At 36.2% G+C, this 22,375-nt stretch overlaps 1 protein-coding gene across 1 annotated transcript in view; it reads left to right on the top strand.

Moving 5' to 3' along the window:
- Positions 1-21,077, top strand: part of LOC124168699 (ribosomal protein S6 kinase 2 beta) — a 422,541-nt gene extending 401,464 nt beyond the window's left edge. The window contains exons 6-16 of the mRNA XM_046546965.1: positions 2,731-2,837; positions 4,408-4,585; positions 6,482-6,647; positions 7,651-7,812; positions 9,117-9,298; positions 11,223-11,441; positions 12,020-12,178; positions 14,273-14,511; positions 16,569-16,686; positions 17,623-17,766; positions 19,342-21,077. Coding sequence (XP_046402921.1) covers positions 2,731-2,837; positions 4,408-4,585; positions 6,482-6,647; positions 7,651-7,812; positions 9,117-9,298; positions 11,223-11,441; positions 12,020-12,178; positions 14,273-14,511; positions 16,569-16,686; positions 17,623-17,766; positions 19,342-19,470 — 1,803 coding nt within the window. The 3' untranslated portion in view covers positions 19,471-21,077. The remainder of the gene's footprint in view (positions 1-2,730; positions 2,838-4,407; positions 4,586-6,481; positions 6,648-7,650; positions 7,813-9,116; positions 9,299-11,222; positions 11,442-12,019; positions 12,179-14,272; positions 14,512-16,568; positions 16,687-17,622; positions 17,767-19,341) is intronic.
- The last annotated feature ends 1,298 nt before the right edge of the window (positions 21,078-22,375 follow it).

The following is a 22,375-nucleotide window of genomic DNA, read 5'->3' as shown; positions in this document are numbered from 1 at the left end:
TACAAAACGAGGTGTGAACGCAAGTTCCCGTTAACCGTGGTTGAGATTCTGACCACCGTTTTCCGACCATGGTTGGCGGTAGTTCATGCGGGTGTGAACGCAAGTTGGTTAAAAGCTGGTTAGAAAAAGAAGAAGGCGAAGCAGCAACGAAGTGGGATAGGAGGAAAGAAAACAGAAAATAAAGTTTCGAAGAGGAGACGGCCGTTATTGTTGAATTATATTCGTCAGAATTAATTCAAAGGAAAGTGCTATTGATTCATTCCGTAATGTGTTTGTAGTATGAGATTTTAAACCTGATTTAAGTTATGCGATATACTTTATAGTTCGTGGTGAATTAGCTATTAGCTCGTATTGTATTGTCACGGACAGATTGAATAATCTATATTAAGATTTTGCTAGAAATACCCCTATGAAAAAATTGTATAAACCTGTTTCAAAATTTTATACAATTTATACAATTACCATGGTGATTGTATAAATTGTATAAAATTTTGAAACAGGTTTATACAATTTTTTCATTGGGGTAAGTAAAATGTGCGAAACTACCATAATAAAATCCGAAGGTCACAATGATTTTAATGTTTTGGTAAAAGTTCTTTGTCCCAGTTTGAAAAAGATCACTTATGTTCATCCTTGAACAAAAGTTCTTCCCATATCAATATAAAGTATCAGGCTAACGGCTAGTCTGATGTAACGATAGAAAATAAATTTAGAAACGTCGGGTGATACCACATATCGCAAAAATTACCACGTTGTCTCTCTTATTTCATAAGTTAAATTTCAACAATCGTCACATTTCTGCAAGTTATTCGTCCACATTTGAAGAAGAGGTAAAAGAGTTTTAATTTACGGTATAGCATCAGATTGGATCATGTCCTTTGTCAAAGTCAGAATACAATAATAGCTAAGAATGTAATGCAGCGAAAAGTGTATCTCCATCCCAAATCACAAGTGTCTCATATTGAGGCTCAAGTCTCAAGATTAGGTCCTCGATTTTCTTCACCTACATCAATGATTTGTCGACACATCCGAATCAAGGGCAAGTTAGTATATGTTGTTGATATAAACCTAATTATCAGCAATATTCGCTTTCATTCGTATCAAATAGAGCAGTAGAAGAATGCAAGCCACACTATGGATGAAATGATTAGTTGGACGAACACATTTGAATTACCTTCTACGTAGCAAGGAACAATGATTGTCGACGCTGGAATGCAATTTTTAATTCATAAGCAGCTCATAATATGCACATATGTTTAAATTCATCATCAATATCATTGCAATTAACACAAGAACTTTTCCCTGCACATTCTATATTTCCTTCCAACAAGATATTCTGAGTTATTCGCTCTTGTCAATTCATTTTTCACTTGGAATTACTCTACCACTCATCAGATGTCGCCAGGGTCTAACCATGGTTGAGTGTGAACGCGCGTTGGTTCTGACGTCATCTTACGCTGGTTAAGAAAGATGGTAATGTGAACGGGGCATAAGCCCAAAAAATGGCTCAATCGAATACAACCTTGTATCGATCATAACTTCGAGTCTAATCAATCGATTCGCCTGATTTAACTTTTGTCGGATGAATGACATTTTCAGTCGTATTTTGTATGACATTCATGTTCAAAACTTGATTAATAAAAAAGTTATTAGCGATTAAAGCGTATCCAAGGAGATTCGTATCGATATAACTCGCACATGAATAGATCGAGCGGAATGGTCATCATTGCAAAAGTTGACCATTTTAATAATATTATTACTCTGAAAATTTCATACCTCTAGCTTAAACGGTTGCTAAGATATTCAAGATTGCATGCTCCACAAAAAAATGGCGACAATGATTTTTCGCTTGCAGGACATTTTTCGGAATTTAATTATTAATTAACCAAGAGGGATACGGAGAAAGTGAGCTCAAACGTGAGGATTCGGAGAACCCTCTAACGGTTTTTCTTAAAGATTCCAAATTTTCATATGGCACATGTCTCAACGCCGAAATCCAAGATTGAAAATTCGACCACCTCTACAATGGAAAGTCGAAATCGTTTATTCCTCGGAATTGTTTCGACATATGAAAATTTCGAGATAGCCAAAAAATCAACCAAAAAATCTAGTATCTTGCGTTTCAAGGAATTTGTCCTGTGATGATTGCAAGTTGGTCAAAAAAAATCCTAACGTAGTGCCATAAGAAAAGCATGGGGCACTTTCAAAAAATCATAAAAAATACTAAATATCAATTCATCGCAATGACATCCATACCAAAAAATTAACTAAAAAATCTAGTTTATGTCAAGGGAATGTCATGTTCCTCACATATTTAGAAATATATTTTAGAAGTGAAAAAGTTTTAGTCCCATAAGGCTCCCATGTTAATTCAAGTCGATATATATCGAAAAGTAATCGACTTTTTTAAGATTTAAGATTTTTCCTCCCGATGAATTTTTTTTTACTTTTACGTCCAATATTCCATTTAGCCACACCTATCACAGTTTGGGCTGCTAATTTGTATCAATCACACAATCAGTGAATTAGTTTGCAGCTATTATAGGGACGTTAATGTGATTGCATCAATGGAGCTGTATTTACAATTGCACTTCAATGAATTAATGGATTAAATTTAATTAACTTATTGCAATTTATTTATTTATCTATCTTCATAACTGTTTACTCTTCATTAAATGTATTGTACTTGAAATGCATTTGTTGTAATCTTTCTTGTCTGTTTGCATTCAGGTTATGTTCACAGAAGAAGATGTGAAATTTTATCTTGCCGAGCTGGCCCTGGCCTTAGACCACATTCACAAACTTGGAATAATATACAGGGATCTTAAGCCAGAAAAGTAAGTTAAATTAGAATAATAAATTCAGCTCATTAATAAATGTAAATGTAATGCTGATTTCCTTCCTTGTTTTTCCGAATATTTGCGAGATATTTTCCAAGTTCTCGAAATTCCATGATACCCCAGTTTACTCAATGGCAGCATAAAACTCTTGTAGGCTTGTAAGACCTTTCAAATGCCATCAATAAGTTTAAGCTAAATTATATTGTCTTTTTGATTGTTTTTTTTCATTATCAGTCAAAATGTTTATTTATGGAAGCAAAATTTAGGCATAAGAGCAGTGAAATCTCAAATTTTCTCCTGCACTTGGCATAAATTTGATTCCTAATAACTATGAGGGTGTCAAGAAAGTGCTTATAATTTTGAGATTTAAGAAAATTTAATTCTTATAAAGACATTTTTCAAAATAATATTACTTTTTCTCAGTAAGTATGCACTACCAAGAGCTACAGGACAAAAGCATTTACTGATTATATTAAATTTCTGTCAATGAGTAATTCAAAGTTAGATTTTTATAAGATTTTCTTCATATTTCCTCTACTGTGTGACATGAGCTGTCGTTTTGTTTAAAATATACAGTAAGACAGTGGACTAAATCCAATTGCAGAGTAATGTTATCCAGCTAAAATGCTGTATGTCTTCCCCTTCCAAAAAATTCACTCCTTGAAACAAAACAGGCTTAAGAAATGTGTTTTGGAACTTTATGTAGGAAATACTACTCAGAATATTCAACTTGACCAATTTTTTTACCAGACATTTTGAAGTAGCTCTCCTCGAGGAGTTTATTGGGTAGCTCAGCCATAATGGCAATGATTCCTTCAAGGTGAACCCATGAAAAATTAGTTCATCTAAATCTACTCATATCAACTGTATGTTTTCAATCATGTTTCACTTTGTGTTATATTTAACTGAAAATATGTACCACGTTAGCACGCACATATATGTGGCAGGAGTTGGTACTTATCTAGTTTGCACCATTCATTGTGATCCGACTGCAATCATGCTATGGATACTTCATTCAGTTCTTAACCAGGATATATATTGGATCTCCATGAGTCAAGTTCCGCTATTAATAAACCAGCATACTTTATCAGAGAATGAAGGAGTAAGTCATTCATAGATGTATTGCCTGACTAAACACCAGATTTTAAGAATGCTACAATTGACTGAGTGGATATCTTGTTTGTCATGCAAAGAGCAGTATTTTATTATCAGCTGAAGGAGTGGTTTAGCCAGGAATTTTGTCCAGGTGGGGTCAAAAACCAGGGTGGAAAAATTAAAAAAAAAACATGGTACCAAGTAAATTAATTTTAACACTTTTAATTTTCTGAAAAAAACTTCATTTTTTTAAAGAAATCTTTTGTGAATTCATAATTTATAAAATAATAAATAAAAATTCACTCCTTGAAACAAAACGGGCTTATGAAATGTTTGTTAGCTGGTAATTTTGTTAACCTTTGCAACATGTGCATCCTGAAATTAGTTTCCTATTTTTTTTTAATTACATTTTTCAATGATGTGTAATAGCATTAAGTTTTGATTGTGAATTTTTCCTCTTTTTTTATGGTAGCATTCTTTTGGATGCTGATGGCCACATATCACTCACGGATTTTGGGCTGAGCAAGCTGCCTCTTGAAGATCAAAAGGCTTATTCATTCTGTGGAACTGTAGAGTACATGGCGCCTGAAGTTGTCAACAGGAGAGGACACTCGTTTGCGGCTGACTGGTGGTCATTTGGTGTTCTGATGGTGAGTTGCCCTCAGTTGACGAAGCTTAACCCTTTTGGTGCTATCCTTCTTCCCAGGGTACAGTTGAAAAATGCAGAGGGTATTTTAACAAAATGTAGCAACTAGGAAAAATAAACATTTTACAGTTAATTTTTTAGATATCTTTAAGCGGTTTTTTTTAATTAATGAGATTAAATTGTACAATAACCACAACATTTTTATACGTTTTCTGATGTATAAGTTTATTTATTTCAATGTCCTCAAATTTAACAACAATAACGTAAAAGCCGATATATCGGCGTGCCGCACTTTTCAGCCGAGCGGTAAAAGCCGATATATCGGTGTGCCACACTAAAAGGGTTAATGGTCATCCAAGGAGCCTGAGGATATCCAAAATAACTGAATCAGCAAGATGTTTTATTTCATGTTCACTTTATTATCTATTTATTTTATGTCCCTTAGAAAGGTAGCTTAAAATAAGTGTGCCTTACTCCAAAGTATAACAAGTACTCTTAATAATATGCAGGTCTACCTTTGGCTATTCCAAATATCTCTTAAATTTCAAGTTTAACAACATTCACTGATATATTACGTGCTGAACATCCAAAGAATCATAAAAACCAAAATCTGTATTCTCGTAACCATTGAAATTTGAATTTTTTTGTCAATGAAACATGGTAAAATTCAGAGCAATTTCTCATTAGAAATCTTGAAGGGGATCGGGTTGGTGTGGTGGCTAGAGTGTTGGCTTCCCACCCGGTGGGCTCGGGTTCGAATCCCGGCAGTGGCAGAGAATTTTCAGACACTGCCTGATCCCTGCTTGAGTGTTGTGTGGAGGACATTTCAAGCGTAACACTCGGTCCGTCGGATGGGACGTTAAGCTGTGGTCCCCTTGGCGCCTTTCGTTAAGAGCAGGCTAGTGCCGACACCGGGTTTCTCTCCACCCTTCCTTACCTACGCCATCCCTCATGGCGCAAATGACCTCAGCTGTCGGTCGCCTCCTCCAAATACCATACCATACCGATATCTTGAAGATGTTTCTCTTTTCAATCGTTTACATTAAGTACAGCTTGCATCAAATAGCATTGAAAATTTTGAAAAAATAGCATGTTTTAGGAGTGACACTTGATACTTAATAATTTTGGGTAGCTTTCTTATCCATGATGAAATGTTGAATGAAATCCAAAGTTACGTTTTATTAACCCTGTAATAAGAGTCTTGTTTCATTACATTGTATCGTTTTCTAGTCTCTGTGCATTAATACTGGTCATCTCATTAAATTCATAGTTATAAAAAAAGTGGAAAATTGCATTTTATTCAACAGCAGAGGATAAAACAGATCCTCCACATTTACAAAAATATGTACTTTTATTAATATTGCTTTCCATGCATTGTCTTATGTTGAAGTACATCCTGTGATCATGGAGTATGCTATTTCAATAATAATAATAATAATAAATTTATTTCATGATTGGCAGTATACACATCTGCAGGGCTAAAGTCAATCTTGGTCACTTGTATATAAGGAGAAAATCTCTCTTGTTTATGTGTACAAATTCATCGGAGACTACTTTCAGACGCACTATTTTTTGTTTTGTATGCATAAGAGGTATCTTACAAAGGCGGATCCAGATTGGGGCTAGAGTGTGCTATTGCCCCCTTCCTCCCCTGTGGTATCCAATTTACACTAGATGTAATATTATTGGATGTTAAACGTTAAACTTCTATAATGTGGAATAAAGCATTATGCTTTTTAGAAACTTAATTCTTTGGAAAATCAGCAATGATTAAACCGTTAAGTGTTTAACCCTCTCTACTGCTGGGAGGTTACCCTCCAAATCCCTCACCTAACCTGGATCCGCCACTGACATCATACATTTCTTTTAAATACTTCCAAATTTCTTTTACAAATTGCAGTTTGAGATGCTGACTGGTTCCTTGCCATTCCAAGGCCTTAATCGTAAGGAAACGATGACACTGATTTTGAAGGCAAAACTTGGAATGCCTGACTTCCTTTCTCCTGAGGCACAAGCTTTGCTTCGTGTCCTGTTCAAGCGTATTCCTGCCAACCGCCTTGGAGCTGGTAAATTATTTGCCTTTGCATTAAAAGTGTATAGAATAAGAGAATAATTATAATTGTTTATTGAATGTAATCATAATATTTTGCCTTTGTGATTGTGGGGCGAAATTTCTTCCTCAAAAATTGTATGTGCGTTGCCCCAAGTGTAATTCAATAACACTAATTGTTGCAATTGTGTTTTTATTAAGTCATACTCCTAAGGTTGGTATAGTACAGTCCTCCATTGGTCCTCAAAAGGTATGATAGATTTCTAGTCAGGAACGAAGGGTGAGTTTAAGAACAAAAATGTCAATTTCCAAAGCCTTAATGTTTACCCATGTGATGCTAAAAGGATCCAACAATGGAAATTCAACTATGTTTCATTTATTACCAGCCAATATTTATTAGCCATGTGATAATTACTTAGTTTTGCACATGTGAATGACTTTGTGAAAAAGTGTGAACTCAAGGAAAATTTAAAATTGTAGAGTATTGATGGATTGAGGCATTGAGCGTAATAAACTTTGTGTTAAAACAGTGCAATGGAGAGCAAAAGGTAGGGTGCATTATGGTAAGAAATGAAATATTACTTCAAAATGGAGTGATTTTTGATATCGTAAAGTGTATTTCAATGTGTTTTGAACCTGTGTACTCAGAAAAATGTAAGTAAATGTTGAGAGACATTATAAAATTTACTTCCTATCCTTAACCTTGAATTTACTCGATTTGTTTAAAAAAAATAGTTTTTTGTAGTTGACAATTTTTTTTTAATTGGCTAACTAGGCTTTCAGTGGGCATAGAATTTTTTCTTCAAAGTAATTTTTCATGAAGAGCACATGGCAAAATATGTAATAACTGGATTATGTTTATTGCAATGGACCGTGGTTTATTTTAGTTGTGGATGTTTATTCCTGGCCATATGCATTTAACAACATATATTACTATGCTTTCATTCATTTTGATTCTTCTTACTGTCTGGTTTTACATTTTTATGCTATGTTGCTATCTTTTTTATGCTTCCTTGTAGGTCCTAATGGAGTAGAAGAAATCAAGTCTCATTCATTTTTTGCCACAATTGACTGGGAGAAATTGCTAAGGAAAGAGATCCAGCCCCCTTTTAAGCCAGCTGTTTCAAAAGCAGATGATGCTTTCTATTTTGATTCCGAGTTCACCTCCAAATCCCCTAAAGGTAAGTTGAATGCTTAGTGATTTATGAGTTCATTGGAAACAAGGGCATTGACTTAAAACATTTATTTTGAAATCTGATAGCTGATGAATTGTAATACCTACTCTTCTTACATAGAGTGAAGGTGGTCTTTAACTTGTGTAATCGATGCAGTGTCTGATCATTGTCAGCACATGTCAGTCAGAAAAAATTTAAGGGGGGGCGCAAAAGATATCTTGAGGTACTTCTACTTTTATCGAAATAAAAAAATAATCAAGTCATATGCAAAGTTTTAAAAAGTCTTATTTAAACTGATGACATATATATATATACAGTGAGTCCTCGTTTAACGTCACTTACCGTTCCTGAAAAATGTGACGATAAACGAAATGACGTTAATGGAAGCATAATATCCCATAAGAAACAATGTAAAAAGTGAATATCGGCTCCTAGACCTCACAATTCCTACGCGAAAAAAATGTTAGCGTATCATATCTGGGGCATTTTTTACGGTGGGAATGCCAAACTATTGCATAAATACGAGTTACTGTCTTCATCGACGACAATAGCAGCAGTGACGTAAATCCTTCTCCATTTTTGTATCTTCCAGCATTTGCTTTTCGGCTTCGCTATGGTGGTCGCCCAGGCAAGCGTCGCCAGGGCATCATCATCGCTGAAACATCGTCGCAGTTACAGGAACCAAAATTATTGTGAACTCGGCAAAAAAGTGACGACAAAATATCCAAGTTCTACACGGAAAAATGCCTTGAAATCACTTTTTAGATTCCTGAAAACCATTATGTCAAGTAAAACCTTGCGCACCTACGTAAGAATTCATTTTTCAGAAATATTTGCTAAAACCGTAATCGCAATTAAGAATAAACACACCGTTTTACACTTTGCTTAGACTGACTGTATTACCGCCCACAAAACGAACAACCTGTAACGCCCGCCGCTTCGCCGTTGTTGACGTTATCGCGAAGCGTAGGTGCGATAAACGAATGACGGTCTCAAAATTTTCGTGACGTTATCGCGAAATGATGTTAAACGGGGTGACGTAGAACGAGGACTCACTGTACATACAAGACCATCTTATGATATGATGCCATATCATGATATAAAAAAGTTACAATTGTGGTTTTGCAATGTTCGACAGCACGGGTGGCCCGCACCCCCCATATGTATCTGCCATTCTGGCAGAGTGGATAGAGAATTGGGCTGCTGTTTGAAGGGTATCAGGTAGTAAAGCCTTAGTACAGAGTACATATCCAGAGTAAAGCCTTACTGTAGTTCATGTTGCTTTATCTCCACTTCATGTCTCTTTACAGATTCCCCTGGTGTTCCCCCTAGTGCCAATGCCCACGAGCTCTTCCGTGGGTTTAGTTTCATCGCCCCATGTCTCCTGGAGCAAGATCAGCAACAACACCAAAACGCAGCGCATCACAATCACCAGAATGCAGTCGGTGGAGCTTCGTCTGCGGAGCGTCATACGAATGATTCTTTATCTAAGGTAATCATTATATATGTCAATCATGATGCATATTCAGTATGCGATGAAATATTGTATATTCAAGAGAGATATTCGGAAAAAATATGTATTTGATATTCGAATTCGAGAAAAATGCTATTCAACCCATCTCTAGTCGAAACCTTAACATTGCTTGTAGTACAGAGTGTCTCAAAATGAATAGCATGGTTTTAAGGCTTTCTAATATTTATTTCACTAAACTTACAGAGCTATTAATTGTACATCGAATGGAAAAGCAACTTAAACAGTTTTAGATGAAAGCCCACATGTGGTCCTGTCTTGATGCTTCTAACATTTCCTTGTACGTAGGAATAGAAGGAACTACAACTTTGCTATTTCCACATGATAAATTATTGAGACCGACCATGGTTTTGTTACAGCGTAACATTATCTTGATATCTAGACCTTGATAATGTTATGCTGTAACGAAACCATGGTTGGTCTCAATAAATTACTATGTGGAAATAACAAAGTTGCTGTTCCCTTTATTCCCATGATTATGGATTTCCACCAAGTTACGCCCACTTCTATTAATTATTTCCTTGTACATTTCAACGTTCCTTGTGAGCACCATTCATCACACGGCACTAATCAAGACGATATGCTATTTCTTCCTAAACATTCCTTAACATTGCTTGTAGTACAGAGTGTCTCAAAATGAATAGCATGGTTTTAAGGCTTTCTAATATTTATTTCACTAAACTTACAGAGCTATTAATTGTACATCGAATCAGTGGCGGCTGGTGGTAATTTATCTAGGGTGTGCATTAGAGCAGATATAGGATGATTTAATTATATTATGTTAATCCTAATCCATGAGCGTCATATTTCATCGTAATAGAATACATAGCAAGCAAAACATATCACTGGCATATTCTAACCTTAAAATTGCATGAACAGAAATAATATTAGCCTGCATGAAAATAATTATTCTCAACACACCTTTACAAGTGACGGTAGGCGAAATTCATTCTCCTTTCCTTACACCCTATGAGGAAGTAGTGTAGAAAACAGCCATACAGATGACTCTGTAGACGGACTAGGATCCTGGGTGCAGGTAGTGTACGTGGCGGCTACACCACTAGACTACCTGCGAGTCACTCACCAAAAACATGCACGTGCGCACTCGCATCGTTTTGACTCTGCTCCCATCACCCATTTGAACTGCATATACCCCCCCGCATACTTCGTCCCGCCAGAGCACCCTCAAGCGATCGCATAGACCGAAAATGCGCCCGGCCAATGCCTTTGGCCCGGCGCGATGCCACTGGATCGCACACTTGTAGAGCGGTGAATTCGAAAAGCTGTAGCGTTCATGTTTCTAGCAAATGCAGACAAGATTTTTATCCTTCTCGCTGCAAAGGAATAGTTTTCTTTTATAATTCATTCATCTTTGGGTGTGCACTTGCTAACATGCGTATACGCACGTGCCGCCACTGCATCGAATGGAAAAGGTTCAATCCTGTTTCTTAATTCTGAAAGGTCAGCTGGTAGTGGAGGCACAGATGTTATTGTCACGTTGAGGATCACAATAGAATGCTCGTTGCAGAGTAACTACAGATTCTGTATTAGCAAACTGTGAAACAAAAAAAAACTTTCTTTTTACAAGTCGCCATCTTTGCTACAAGCACTTTTTAATGGCAAGGAAAATACTGGGTGTGTATGAGCATTGTTGCCGACACAAAAAAAACAACTGCTTGAGTTGCTCTTTCACTTAATGCATCATTTATAGCTGTGAGTTAAGTGTAACAAATATTATAAAGCGTTATAACCCTGCTATTTGTTTTGAAACGCACAGTATCAATGTGGAATGTACACCATGAATTTTCATTTTCATTGCTTAAATCCACAAGAAGGTGATTCATGTGGTGATATCTTTGATGAAAACATTTGCTTTCCCTTTCAGATGTCATTCACGAAGCCCAATTCAGTGACAGATGAGTACGAACTTCGTGGCGAGATAGGTCGTGGCAGCTTCTCGGTTGTGAGACTGTGTGTGCATCGCATCACGAAGATGGAGTATGCGGTGAAGGTCATCGACAAGGCCAAGCGAGGCGATTGCCAGGAAGAGGTGGAGATTCTCTTGCGTTACGGCCATCATCCCAACATTGCAACTCTCAGAGATGTGAGTATACAATTACCAATTTCAAGGATACTAATGAAATTACTACCTCTATTTGGTAGGGGTGGATTAAACTGTTCATTTTCATCCTGTTCTGCAATAGGAAGTGTTCTAAATATTTGTTCTCGACAAACAGTCAGGGTGTGTTACATACATGTATTGTATATTTTCCATATTCTTTCCTTCCCGTTTAGCCCTTATGTAAGTGAAAACTTAAGAGGTGGATAATATTCCTAAGCTTTTCTATGATGGCCAGTAAATTAATTTTCCTCCTAAAAATCACTTCTTCCGAGGGGGCCCCTTTCTCTCAATTTTAATGGAGAGACATAGCTTTAGATTACAAAAACTTTATTTTAGTTATCTGAAGTAAAACAAAACATACTCTCTCTTGATGCGTGTTTTGCATTAGTGAACTTTATTTTGCTGAGTTAAAACCTCTAAAACACAAGCCAGTTTAATTTGAAATGGAGAGATTTAGTAGATATTCTTTAAGATTACATTCTGGTTTTGATTGTTTTATAACTTTGTAAACTGTTTTGCTTCTTTCATTAATTGAAATCTTATTCTCTTTGTCATTTCAGGTTTATGAGGACGAAAGGTGTGTGTACTTGGTTATGGAACTATTAAGGGGAGGAGAACTCTTTGATCGAATCCTGAGGTTGCGGTCTTTTTCGGAACGTGAAGCTTGTGATGTGATGGATGTCCTTCTCCATACTATTCACTACCTTCATCAGAATGGGGTGAGCATTTTTTTTTTATTTCTAAGAATGCTATTGCTATTTTGGATATTACGATTTCTCATGCATTGAGCCTGAATTGCATTAGTAATAATATTACAAGTTTTTATGAGGACACGCTGACCTTTTAGACCTTTAACCCTTTCGCGCCGAATGCCGCACCTGTGCGGCGAGGATTTTCTTCCATAAACAACGAATGCCACACCTGTGCGGCGTTAATTTTCCTAACCTAAGCAACGAATGCCGCGCCTGTGCGGCACAGGTCGAAAAAAGTGACCGTGGTGGACACAATAGACCCACGGACGCGGTCGCACCTCGTGATCCGCCTTAGCGCGAGCCCAGTCCCTCCTTCGGCCGCTCAGGTCGACCCTTTCTTATCCTCTCCACGCGGTCAACTACTGATATTTGCAGGGTGTTTTCCAAAAATATATTTGTTGCTTACTTTTGATATCTATTGCTATTAATGAATTCATCTTTTTTTGCTGACCACATGGAAATTTCAAACAAAATTCTAACGTTAATATCAACGGAGTTATAGACCAACTAGTAAATATACTAAATCCGTCTGTATCAACGTTAGAACTTCGTTTAAAATTTCTGCACGCTCAGTAAAAAAACACAAAATTCATTTTGAATGTTAAAATTCGATGCGAACAACAAATATTTGCATATATTTTGCATTAATATTTTAGCCAGTTGACCGTGGACTCGTCCTAGGAAGGGGCTTTTAATCCCTCTAGGGTCTGGGACAGAGGCCGAGGAAAGGGATCGGCGCCCCACTGAGTTGGGTCCAAAAATGGTTAGGGAGGGAACCGCTGCCTTCGGTCGACGCGAAAAAGCTTCGTACAGGGGAGTAAAGAAAACTTTTAAGAGACTCGTATTGAGGAAGAATATCCCTCAACGAAGGTCCGGCGCGAAAGGGTTAAACACTCTGCATGCCTTTACATATGTAATGATAAATATGCACCACAACAAAATTTAAACTTGTAGCATGAAAGGCGCTAAAGCCATTGGTGTGCTAAGGAAATAATATTATGAATATAGGAGGTTCTGTAAAATATTGGATGACTGGCAACGCTCATGCCTTTCCGAGATCTTAGTGTCTTACTGGGTTAATTTTTCTTGGATAAAAAGAGATGTGTTCAATTATGAGAAAAGTGATGAGAACTCTTATACCCATAATAGTACATTTCAATTGGTCATTTTTATACAATCATTCAAGCAGTTCCTCAAAAAGGGATGGTAAAAATGATTTTTTGTTTCTGGTTAAAATGTAAATTCAACGAGTGATCTCAAAATATGAAGAAATTTGCTATTTATTTACTGCAATCACAGTGAAGATCGATGCATTTTTACTCTATACAGGGCTTGTTGTGTTTAAGCTGATGTAATTATCTCTTATATCCCTGGATAATTGTGTTTTATTAATTTTAAGCAAAACTAACTGAACCTTATGTATCAATTTCCTTCCATGTGGGCATAGATGGCTGTAAGTTACAGGGCATTTTTTCATCATACCTATGTTTTGTGACTACTCTCACTTATTCTAAATGAACTCAATGGAAAAAAAAATTACATTTTCAACTGTAAATAAAGGTGGTTCCTCCTATTTGCTTCTGATATTTTCAGGTGTTAGAGCAATACCCTGGAGACATAAAATATGCATATTTAAAATAGAATTGAAGTGGGATGTTTTTAGATATTCAAGATCAACGTTTTTATCAATGACCCTTGGTTTGTAAGCGAATGATTACAGGCCATGTTGCAAAACAATTCAAAGCTTTCTTTTCAAAAATGTGTGTGTAATTGGTGTATCAATATTGGCTTATCATTTTTTATATATTGATAGACATATTCAAATTTCACAATACCCCTGTCAACTTTGTCATGCAGTCTTGTAAAATGTATAACTCTTCAAAATGGTGTCTTTTGTGACTTGGAATGGATACTAATTATGCGAAATTTGAAAGGAATTGAAGAGGCTCTTGCTGAGTGATATATGCACTTAATTCAAGTGGAATGACCCTTTAATACAAAGTATGGAAAGTTATGCTTTAACATATATTTCATGCTTGTTTCATTTCCACATCCTTTCAGGTCGTTCATAGAGATCTAAAACCTTCAAATGTGTTGTATGCTGATGGGTCGGGTGAACCTGAGTCTTTGCGCTTGGTGGATTTTGGCTTTGCGAAGCAGTTGCGTGCTGAGAATGGCCTGCTGATGACGCCTTGCTACACCGCCACCTTTGTGGCTCCAGAAGTCCTACGTCGGCAGGGTTATGATGCAGCGTGTGATATCTGGAGTTTAGGAGTCATTCTTTTTACAATGCTTGCAGGGTATGTTTTAATTTTATTGCATCTTAAGTTTATCTTAAGTTTTGTCATTTTCTGTGTACAATACCCACCCTGTATAAGATTTTCTCTAATTTCTCTGGGAGTTAAATGGGAATTTTCACATTCTCATGTATGATACACATCTTGTTTTGGGAGGACGGCATTTGCTCATATAATATATTGGTAAGTTAAGTTATTGAAAATTTTCTGCTAATGCAGTAGAACTTGTTTAGTATGTTTCTGAAGGGGCCACAAAATATGAACGTGCTATCCAGGAAATCATGCTAACCAAGGAAGTAAAAAATAGCAATTGGGGTAATTGCAGTCCATGAAAGAGTCATCATAATTACAATTACTCTTAGAAGTTCTCATAGGATCACTTTCCTGAACTCTTCTCATTGTTAACATCAAGAAAATGAGCTCTACATTGCAAAAAATATACCATGTGACTGAAAATCATAATGTTTCATAGATTTCTCTGAGACAATTACATAAAAACGGTGTCATTCTCCTGTGATTTGTCATATATACATATGCATAAAGAGGACAAGTTAAGCTGGGTCATTTCTTCTTTTTCACAACTCACTTGGAGAATTTGACAATAATGCTGAGTATATCAATTGGTTGTTTTAATACGCCATAAAAATTGGCAAAATTTTATTTACAATAAATCCCAAGAACCGCCACACATATTCCTTCTTAGAATGAAACCATATCTATTGTTGCATTGATATTTAAATGTCGATTAATAACACTTAAAGATTATCACAAGCACTGCACGAGGATCATTTTTATATTTTACAGTTAAAATTCTCTTATAAAATTTGTCCTATGTAGTCAGCTTTCTATTTCATGTGCCGAATTCAAGTATTTTTGCATTAAGCTTCGCGTGGAGATCCAAAGCATCGTCTGCTCCCTCAACACTTGTCAAGTAATGACGCACATACTCCTTGCGTTGAGATATGAATTTGCATGTATCAGGGTCATAGAAAGATATGTGGGTTGAAGGTAACGAGGTCAGCGGCTGATAATGATAAAATAATTTATAAATTCAAAGGTTTACATACCTTTGGAAGATATGTTGTTGGAAACGACTAGCAGGATGCTTTGTGGCAAATAATTGAGCGTACTACCCAGGAAAGCACCACCATTTCAAACCTAATAACGAAATAGTTTTTCCCGTATTATTTTTGGATGGTACCGGGAAAGAGAGAAATTGCCATGCTAAAAAGAAAAATATTTACCATGTTCCGCTGTGCTTCAATTTTTCTTCGCGACTGATTTCAATACATTACGTATTATCTTGAGGTGACTTTTTCTTAAAACTTTTTTTTCAAATACCATGAAAGGAAAACAAGTTGGGGAGATATTTTGGTGTTAAAGAAGGGAGGTATGTGGGAGAGGATCAAAGTGTTGGGGGAGAGGGAGAAGGCGTAGGTCTGGTGCAAACATTGTAACTATGCCATCTCCTCTTGTTGAAAGGATGAAAGGAAAGGCTCTGATAATCAAAAAAATACAGACAATCAATAAATTAATTAGGTAATGTGGTTAAAATATATGTGAACATTTTACTTTGTAAAGTGGAAAATATTTAGCAAACTGGCATCCCTCACCAGAATCTGCAAGAACCCAATGAAGTGTACAAATGCAATGGTGAATAATGGAATGTAATGTAATAATATGCGGCAGAGTTTTCATTCGTTTTCCTTTGGAGTGGCTAATACTTCCTTCATGATTTGGTAAAACCACTAAGTTAACAAAATAAGTGCCATGTTTCATAAGTATACTCACATTTACTAATGTATTTAGATGAAATTTATAGAGATACATAGATAGTTTAAATATTTTTACTTTATATAGTTTAAATGTTTATGTATGATGATGATAGTAAATGATAGTTTAAATATTGTTGCCTTCAGAATATTCTTCAAAATTTTATGTGTAGGGAGGATAAAAGAGCCCAGATAGTCCACAAACTGGATTTCTCTGGAGACAGGTTATTGAGAGTAGACTGAATTGTAATGATTAATTTTACAAAAATTTGTTTGAAATCATTTCAGGCGCACACCATTTGCCCATGCGGCTTCTGATGCACCAAATGACATCCTGCGTCGCATAGAGGAGGGAAAGTTTGATTTGGACAGCGGAAACTGGTTATCAGTTTCATCTAATGCAAAGGTAAGAATGAGTGTATAATTTTTGTCATTTCTGTATTTAATGTGGTATTAAAATTTTCAATTAAATATAAATGATATTGGTGCAAAATTATTTATACCGTAGACCCTCGTTAATGCGAACAACGTTATTACAAAGTTCTCATTATTATGAAGCAATTCGTTGGTCCCGACGAAAAGGCCTGTCCAATCTATAGTAAAAGAAATGTTATTATGAAATTACGAACCTCAGTCCCGGTCCCGGGGGTTACAAAATGAACTTCATTACGCAGTCACACGAAAAAGTAATGGTATTTAGGTGGATATACACTACGCTACTTTATCATCATTGATCTACGTTTAAGTTCTCTTCTTGTACTATGCCCAAGAACATCAATTTTGGTTCTTTCTTCAGTAGGAGATACTTCAATATGCATGCAACATCATATAATAAGCTTTATTTCTGTGGAGACCCACTCATTAGCGCTCGTAAATTGAACATACAATTAGTCCTCTTCCTACGCACATTCTATAAATGAACTTTCAGAGATACGAACATTCAAAAAATTCATGTGTGCCCAAAATTTCAAATTTGGCACCTTTGGAGTTTGCCGATGCGACACGACGTGGCGTAGAGTATCTCACACTTTGAGCATAATCTGAACAAAATATCATTTAATCCGCTTTGAAGTCTGGAACGGTTCAGCATTCTTTCTTCCCGCGGACAGCGATTTTTTTTTTTTTTTTTTTTTTTTGCTCCAGCTAATTTGCAAGCTAGATCAGTTCATCACAATCATGAGTTTAAATGAGAGCATCTGGGGGAGGGTACGTAGCCCCATGCCCCCCCAAATCTGCCTATGCCACCAAGTAATGAACATATCAACATATTTGTGTTGTACATAAACGAAATAGAAACTTCTGTCCAAGTGTTAATGGTCTCAATGATGTCTCTTTGGTGCAGGATCTTGTCCAAAAGATGCTTCACATTGATCCTGGCAGAAGGATAACAGCAGCACAAGCCTTGCATCATCCATGGCTTAACCAGAGGGCACTCTTGTCGGCCCAGCGACTACAGATGGACTCTCATGATCCCACAGTCATCAAGGTATGTCTCTTTTGGTAAAGGCCAATTTGTGATATAAATGGGTTTTCTGTTAGACTAAGAATGCTCCCAATGATTTTAGGAAAGTGTTTACCATTGCATATTCAGGATGGGCTGTTCCAAGTTTGATTTGATTGCCTATTTGAACTCTGGTGTGGTTCTTGACATAAGTTCTTTGTTCCAATTCTAAATCAAAAGTAATTTTCATTGCTTCATAATCAAAGGCTATCAGTGACTTAAATTTGGGTATGATCTTTTTTTTTTTCTTGAAATCAATGTTTTACTATTGTGATGGACAAATATGTATGTGCCCATTATCTGAATGTATATTGTTTAGTTGTGTTAATATATAGTTTATTGATCTCAGCAAATATATTTGACTATTTTCATCATGGTTTTTAGGCTCTCTTCCACACATAAATATGTTTAACACTATAAGGATGGCAGGGGTCATTTGTCCCATTTTCAGAATTCAAACTAATTTTTCTCTTATAGAAATATTTTTTTATATTTTGAAACTTTTTCACTTACTTTATGTTGGTCTGAAATTTGATAAATTAGCATGAATTTCACAATGATATTTTGTTTTTAATTTTTGTGAGAGGTTGTATGTATCTAGAATGACGGCTGGGGGTCATTTGACCCACAACTTGTTTTCGTGCTATTTTCTGCTTTTTCTCTTACCCATGGGCTCTTTTGTGTTTTGTATGCCATATAATCAGCAAGAGGCTAGTTTGGTAAATGAAGTGCTGGATTTTGACCCAGGAAGTACCTGGTTCAATGCCCATCTAATACCCTGGGCTCCTACCTGTCTTTCAAAACCTAAGTATGGCGACTTTTTCTACTCAATCTTTTTTGATAATTTATGGGAAGCAAAGGGAAATAAAATGGTCCCAATCATTGCTTTGCGTGAAAGTCATGCAATTATGATATCTTCATTTTGTAGTTTTTTTTAATTTTTCAATTATAGCTGTTTTTCCCACACCAGAAAATCACATGAATGCCGTATGTGTTGTCCATCAGCCAAGATTCAGAGCTCTTAAAGATATTATTCTTCATCAACGGCAATCATCATCATCATTAGTCAACAATCCTAAGATTGGTTTGACGCAGCTCTCCATTTCTCTCTCCTATCCACTAATCTTTTCATAGCTACATATTTCTTCTCTTTTACATCCTTTATAACCTGTCCTATATAACTCATTCGGGGCCGTCCCTTGCCCATTTTCCCTTCCACTAGTCCTTCAACGATTGTCTTCATCAGACCATCGTGCCTTAAAATGTGGCCAACTAAGTTGTCCCTACTTCTGCATAAGGTTTTTAGAAGGTTTCTCTTTTCTCCCACTCTTCTTAACACTTCCTCGTTACTCACACGGTCAATCCATTTTATCTTCATCATTCTTCGGTAGCACCACATTTCGAATGCTTCCACTCTTGACTTCTCTGTTACTGTCAACGTCCAAGCCTCGCTTCCATAGAGAAACATACTCCAAACGCCCAAACACCAACACTGGGAAATGAATCAATGTGTCTATCTATTCACTCTCCATCCTCAATTATGTGTTGAATTTCTTTCAGGGTGCCATGGACGCAACTTTCAGAGCAATCCTTCAAACGCCAAGGGCTCCCAACCTGGGTCCTGTCGTCATGTCAGATCTTGCGCGAAGGAGGAGGAAGTCGCGGCCAAAATCTTCGACTGATGTGTGACACAATGATGTCTCGGTTGCGTTATTCCACATCGTTAGTTGCTTCCTGAGCTCTCAAAGGCTCCTGTGTCCCGAGGATCACAGTTTTCCTTGTTCGTTTGGACTCCTCGCACCATTGTGGTCCGGGCGTGCTGCGTGTGATGCAGCAGTGCAAATTCTTGCGTTGTTTCAAGAAGGCAGTTAAAGGAATATGACTGTCTCTATAATAGGCTGAAAATGCCCCTCATATCATTGTATGCATTCTCATTAAGTTCTGTGTACGTATTTTTACTTTTCTTATCTTTTGTTTTTTTTTGAAATCAATGTTTTCCTAATGTGATATACGTGTGCCCATTATCTGAATGTTTATTGTTGATTTGTGTTTATATTTATTTTTTCGATCGAATTGTTCATAATCATGTTAACTGTATGATACTATGTATGTGCACACCTGAATGTGGTGCATATTGCATTTGTTAACTTATTGTAATGAGAGATAGCAATTTCAATTCATGGGAATAATTAGATAAAATGACGGATCCTTTCTCGAATGTTTCTTCCATGTACTTGTTGCTCTTAAATCTCTCGTATTTCCCTGTCAGAATCTGCAGGACGCGCGACTTCTTCTTCTTCATGTTGTACATTGCAGTGAAGAAAAGTTTTGAGTTTTTTTTTGTCATTTGGTGCTAAGAAGTTGAATGAATTGTACTTTTCTATAGTTCAAATGTAAGCCGTGAGTATGTAAATACGTTACTGTGTTAAAAGAAAAGGTTCTGCCGGAATTTATCATGTGGTTCTACATGGGTCTCTTCTATCCCACCACGCCGCACTCTTGTCTGCGTATGTGTATTTGTATGCGTGACTTGCGCGTACAATTGCAGGTGCGTAAGAATTTTTGTGTATGTATTTTGAAGCAGTCATCTTTTTTTATCGGTGGTTGTATTGGCAGACGAAAAAAGTTGTAAATTGAAAAACCATGGGCCTAAAAAAAATACCCTCAAAAGATGGCCCTGTGTGATTTATGTTTGTGACTGTGATGTAGATTTCGTGGTTACTGACTCAATTATTGAGGCCTTTACATCCATTACTGGAGGCTCTTCAAAAGGTGAACTTTAAATTTTGAGGGAAAAATATGGATATATATATATGCATAATTAAAAGATTCAAATTTTGAATTGTGTGGTTGATACATTAGTGAGAACATTTAAAAAGGAATGCGTGTCAAATAAATGAATTGAATGGTGTTTTGAGTGTGTAGAGTAATGTTTCGAATATTGCTATGTTGTTAATGTTTTAGATTTTTAAAGGTGTATGAATGAAAATATAGTATTCATATGTATATATTGTGAATAATCAATCAACGTTTCACTTAAATACAATGTTGACTGATTATTCACATGCTTTACTTTGAAGAGCTGAGTTGAAATTTTAGAAAGAAATTGTAAATTCCTCTATCTTTATGGTAGGTCATGTGTGGATTTAAAAGATCCATCGACCATTGTGTATGTTATCATACAAAAGATGAAAATTTATTGAATGCATTGTGTATAGTTGGTTTTGATTGTGTGAATGAACTCCTTGATGAGCAAAATTTGAGCGAAAATAATAATGTTTAAATATTTCTCTCAATTTCTTGAATGTTTTTATATTTCTTGGTAGCATTTATATCCCGTTGGTTTTATGTTTCGAAGGCAGCAGTTAAGGTTGCAAATGTTTTTATCCCTGCTTTATCTTCATTTGCTGTTGAAGTGAAAGGCATGTACCTTAGTGTTATCTCTTTGACATTGGCTCAACACAGTGGCATAGCAAGTTTAACCCGAAATATGAAAGTACGCTAACTTTGCATCACAAATCAAAACCAAATATTGAAAAATCATGAATTAACAAAAGATTTCTTTGACAAATGAAGCTTTTTTTTATTATGAAAAGGGTTAAAATTAGATTAAAATCCACTACTTCCACTACTTAGTACCCTGTTTTTCAAAAATTCTCCCCCCTGGTTTTGGACCCCCACCCACAAACAAAATTTCAGGTTCAACATTGCATTTTGTGAGTTTTGTGAACTAATTCATTTCATACAATCTTTTGCAAAATTCCACTATCTGAAACTATCTCTTCGCTCAGCAAACAAACCTCTGATGGCCACTCATGCTATATGAGGTATTCGTTATTTCTTTCTATATTATTTTACTATAGTATAATAAAATCCAATTTTGGACCTGCCAAGCCTTAATAATTGGCATGACTACTGGTCATTTTTACATCCTTCAAGTACAATTACTCATTTGTACGGGCAGTCTGGGGTAGTTGGGGGCCGTTGGCAGAGTTCATGATAGGGCCCTCCTTACCATGGGTTTCAGGGGGGAGGGGGGTGGCCACGGAAATTTTAAGAAATGGATCTTGATGCTATACTATCTCTTGAAAAACTACATAAAAAAACTCAGAAATTGGGCTAAAATTCGAAAAAATTCAATTCGGCAAAAAGTCACTGAAAATTCGTATCCCAAGAGCTAAATCTTTGAGCCAAAACGTACGTAAATAAATTTTCACTCCAAATCGCAGAACACCTCACCGAAATCCAGAAACTTCGACGCTTGAGTACGTTTCGATCGAATTTTTACCCTGCAAAATCTTAGGGCACACCAATTTTTCGACAATGCCACGCGAATTCAGAGATTTTCCGGGCGAATCTGCCCAAGTTCACTCTGAAAAACAATTCACGAACGCTTTCAATTCGTAAATAGAAATATTGTAAGAAAAATGCTGTGCAAAGTGAGAATTACACAGCTTACAAAATTTAATTATTCATTATGTTTCCAATATATATTTTGTGAATTCTTCCCTTCAAAATGCACTGAAATCTAAAAAATGAAACTCTAAATAACCTTTTTGAATGACCCCTTCCGTAATGCATCAGGTTTTCTTCA

The sequence above is a fragment of the Ischnura elegans genome, chromosome 12 (assembly GCF_921293095.1).
Source record: "Ischnura elegans chromosome 12, ioIscEleg1.1, whole genome shotgun sequence".
In the NCBI taxonomy this organism is placed as follows: Eukaryota; Metazoa; Arthropoda; class Insecta; order Odonata; family Coenagrionidae; genus Ischnura; species Ischnura elegans.
The sequence above is the reverse complement of the archived record's forward strand: the minus strand, read 5'-3'. Positions and strand labels throughout refer to the sequence as shown.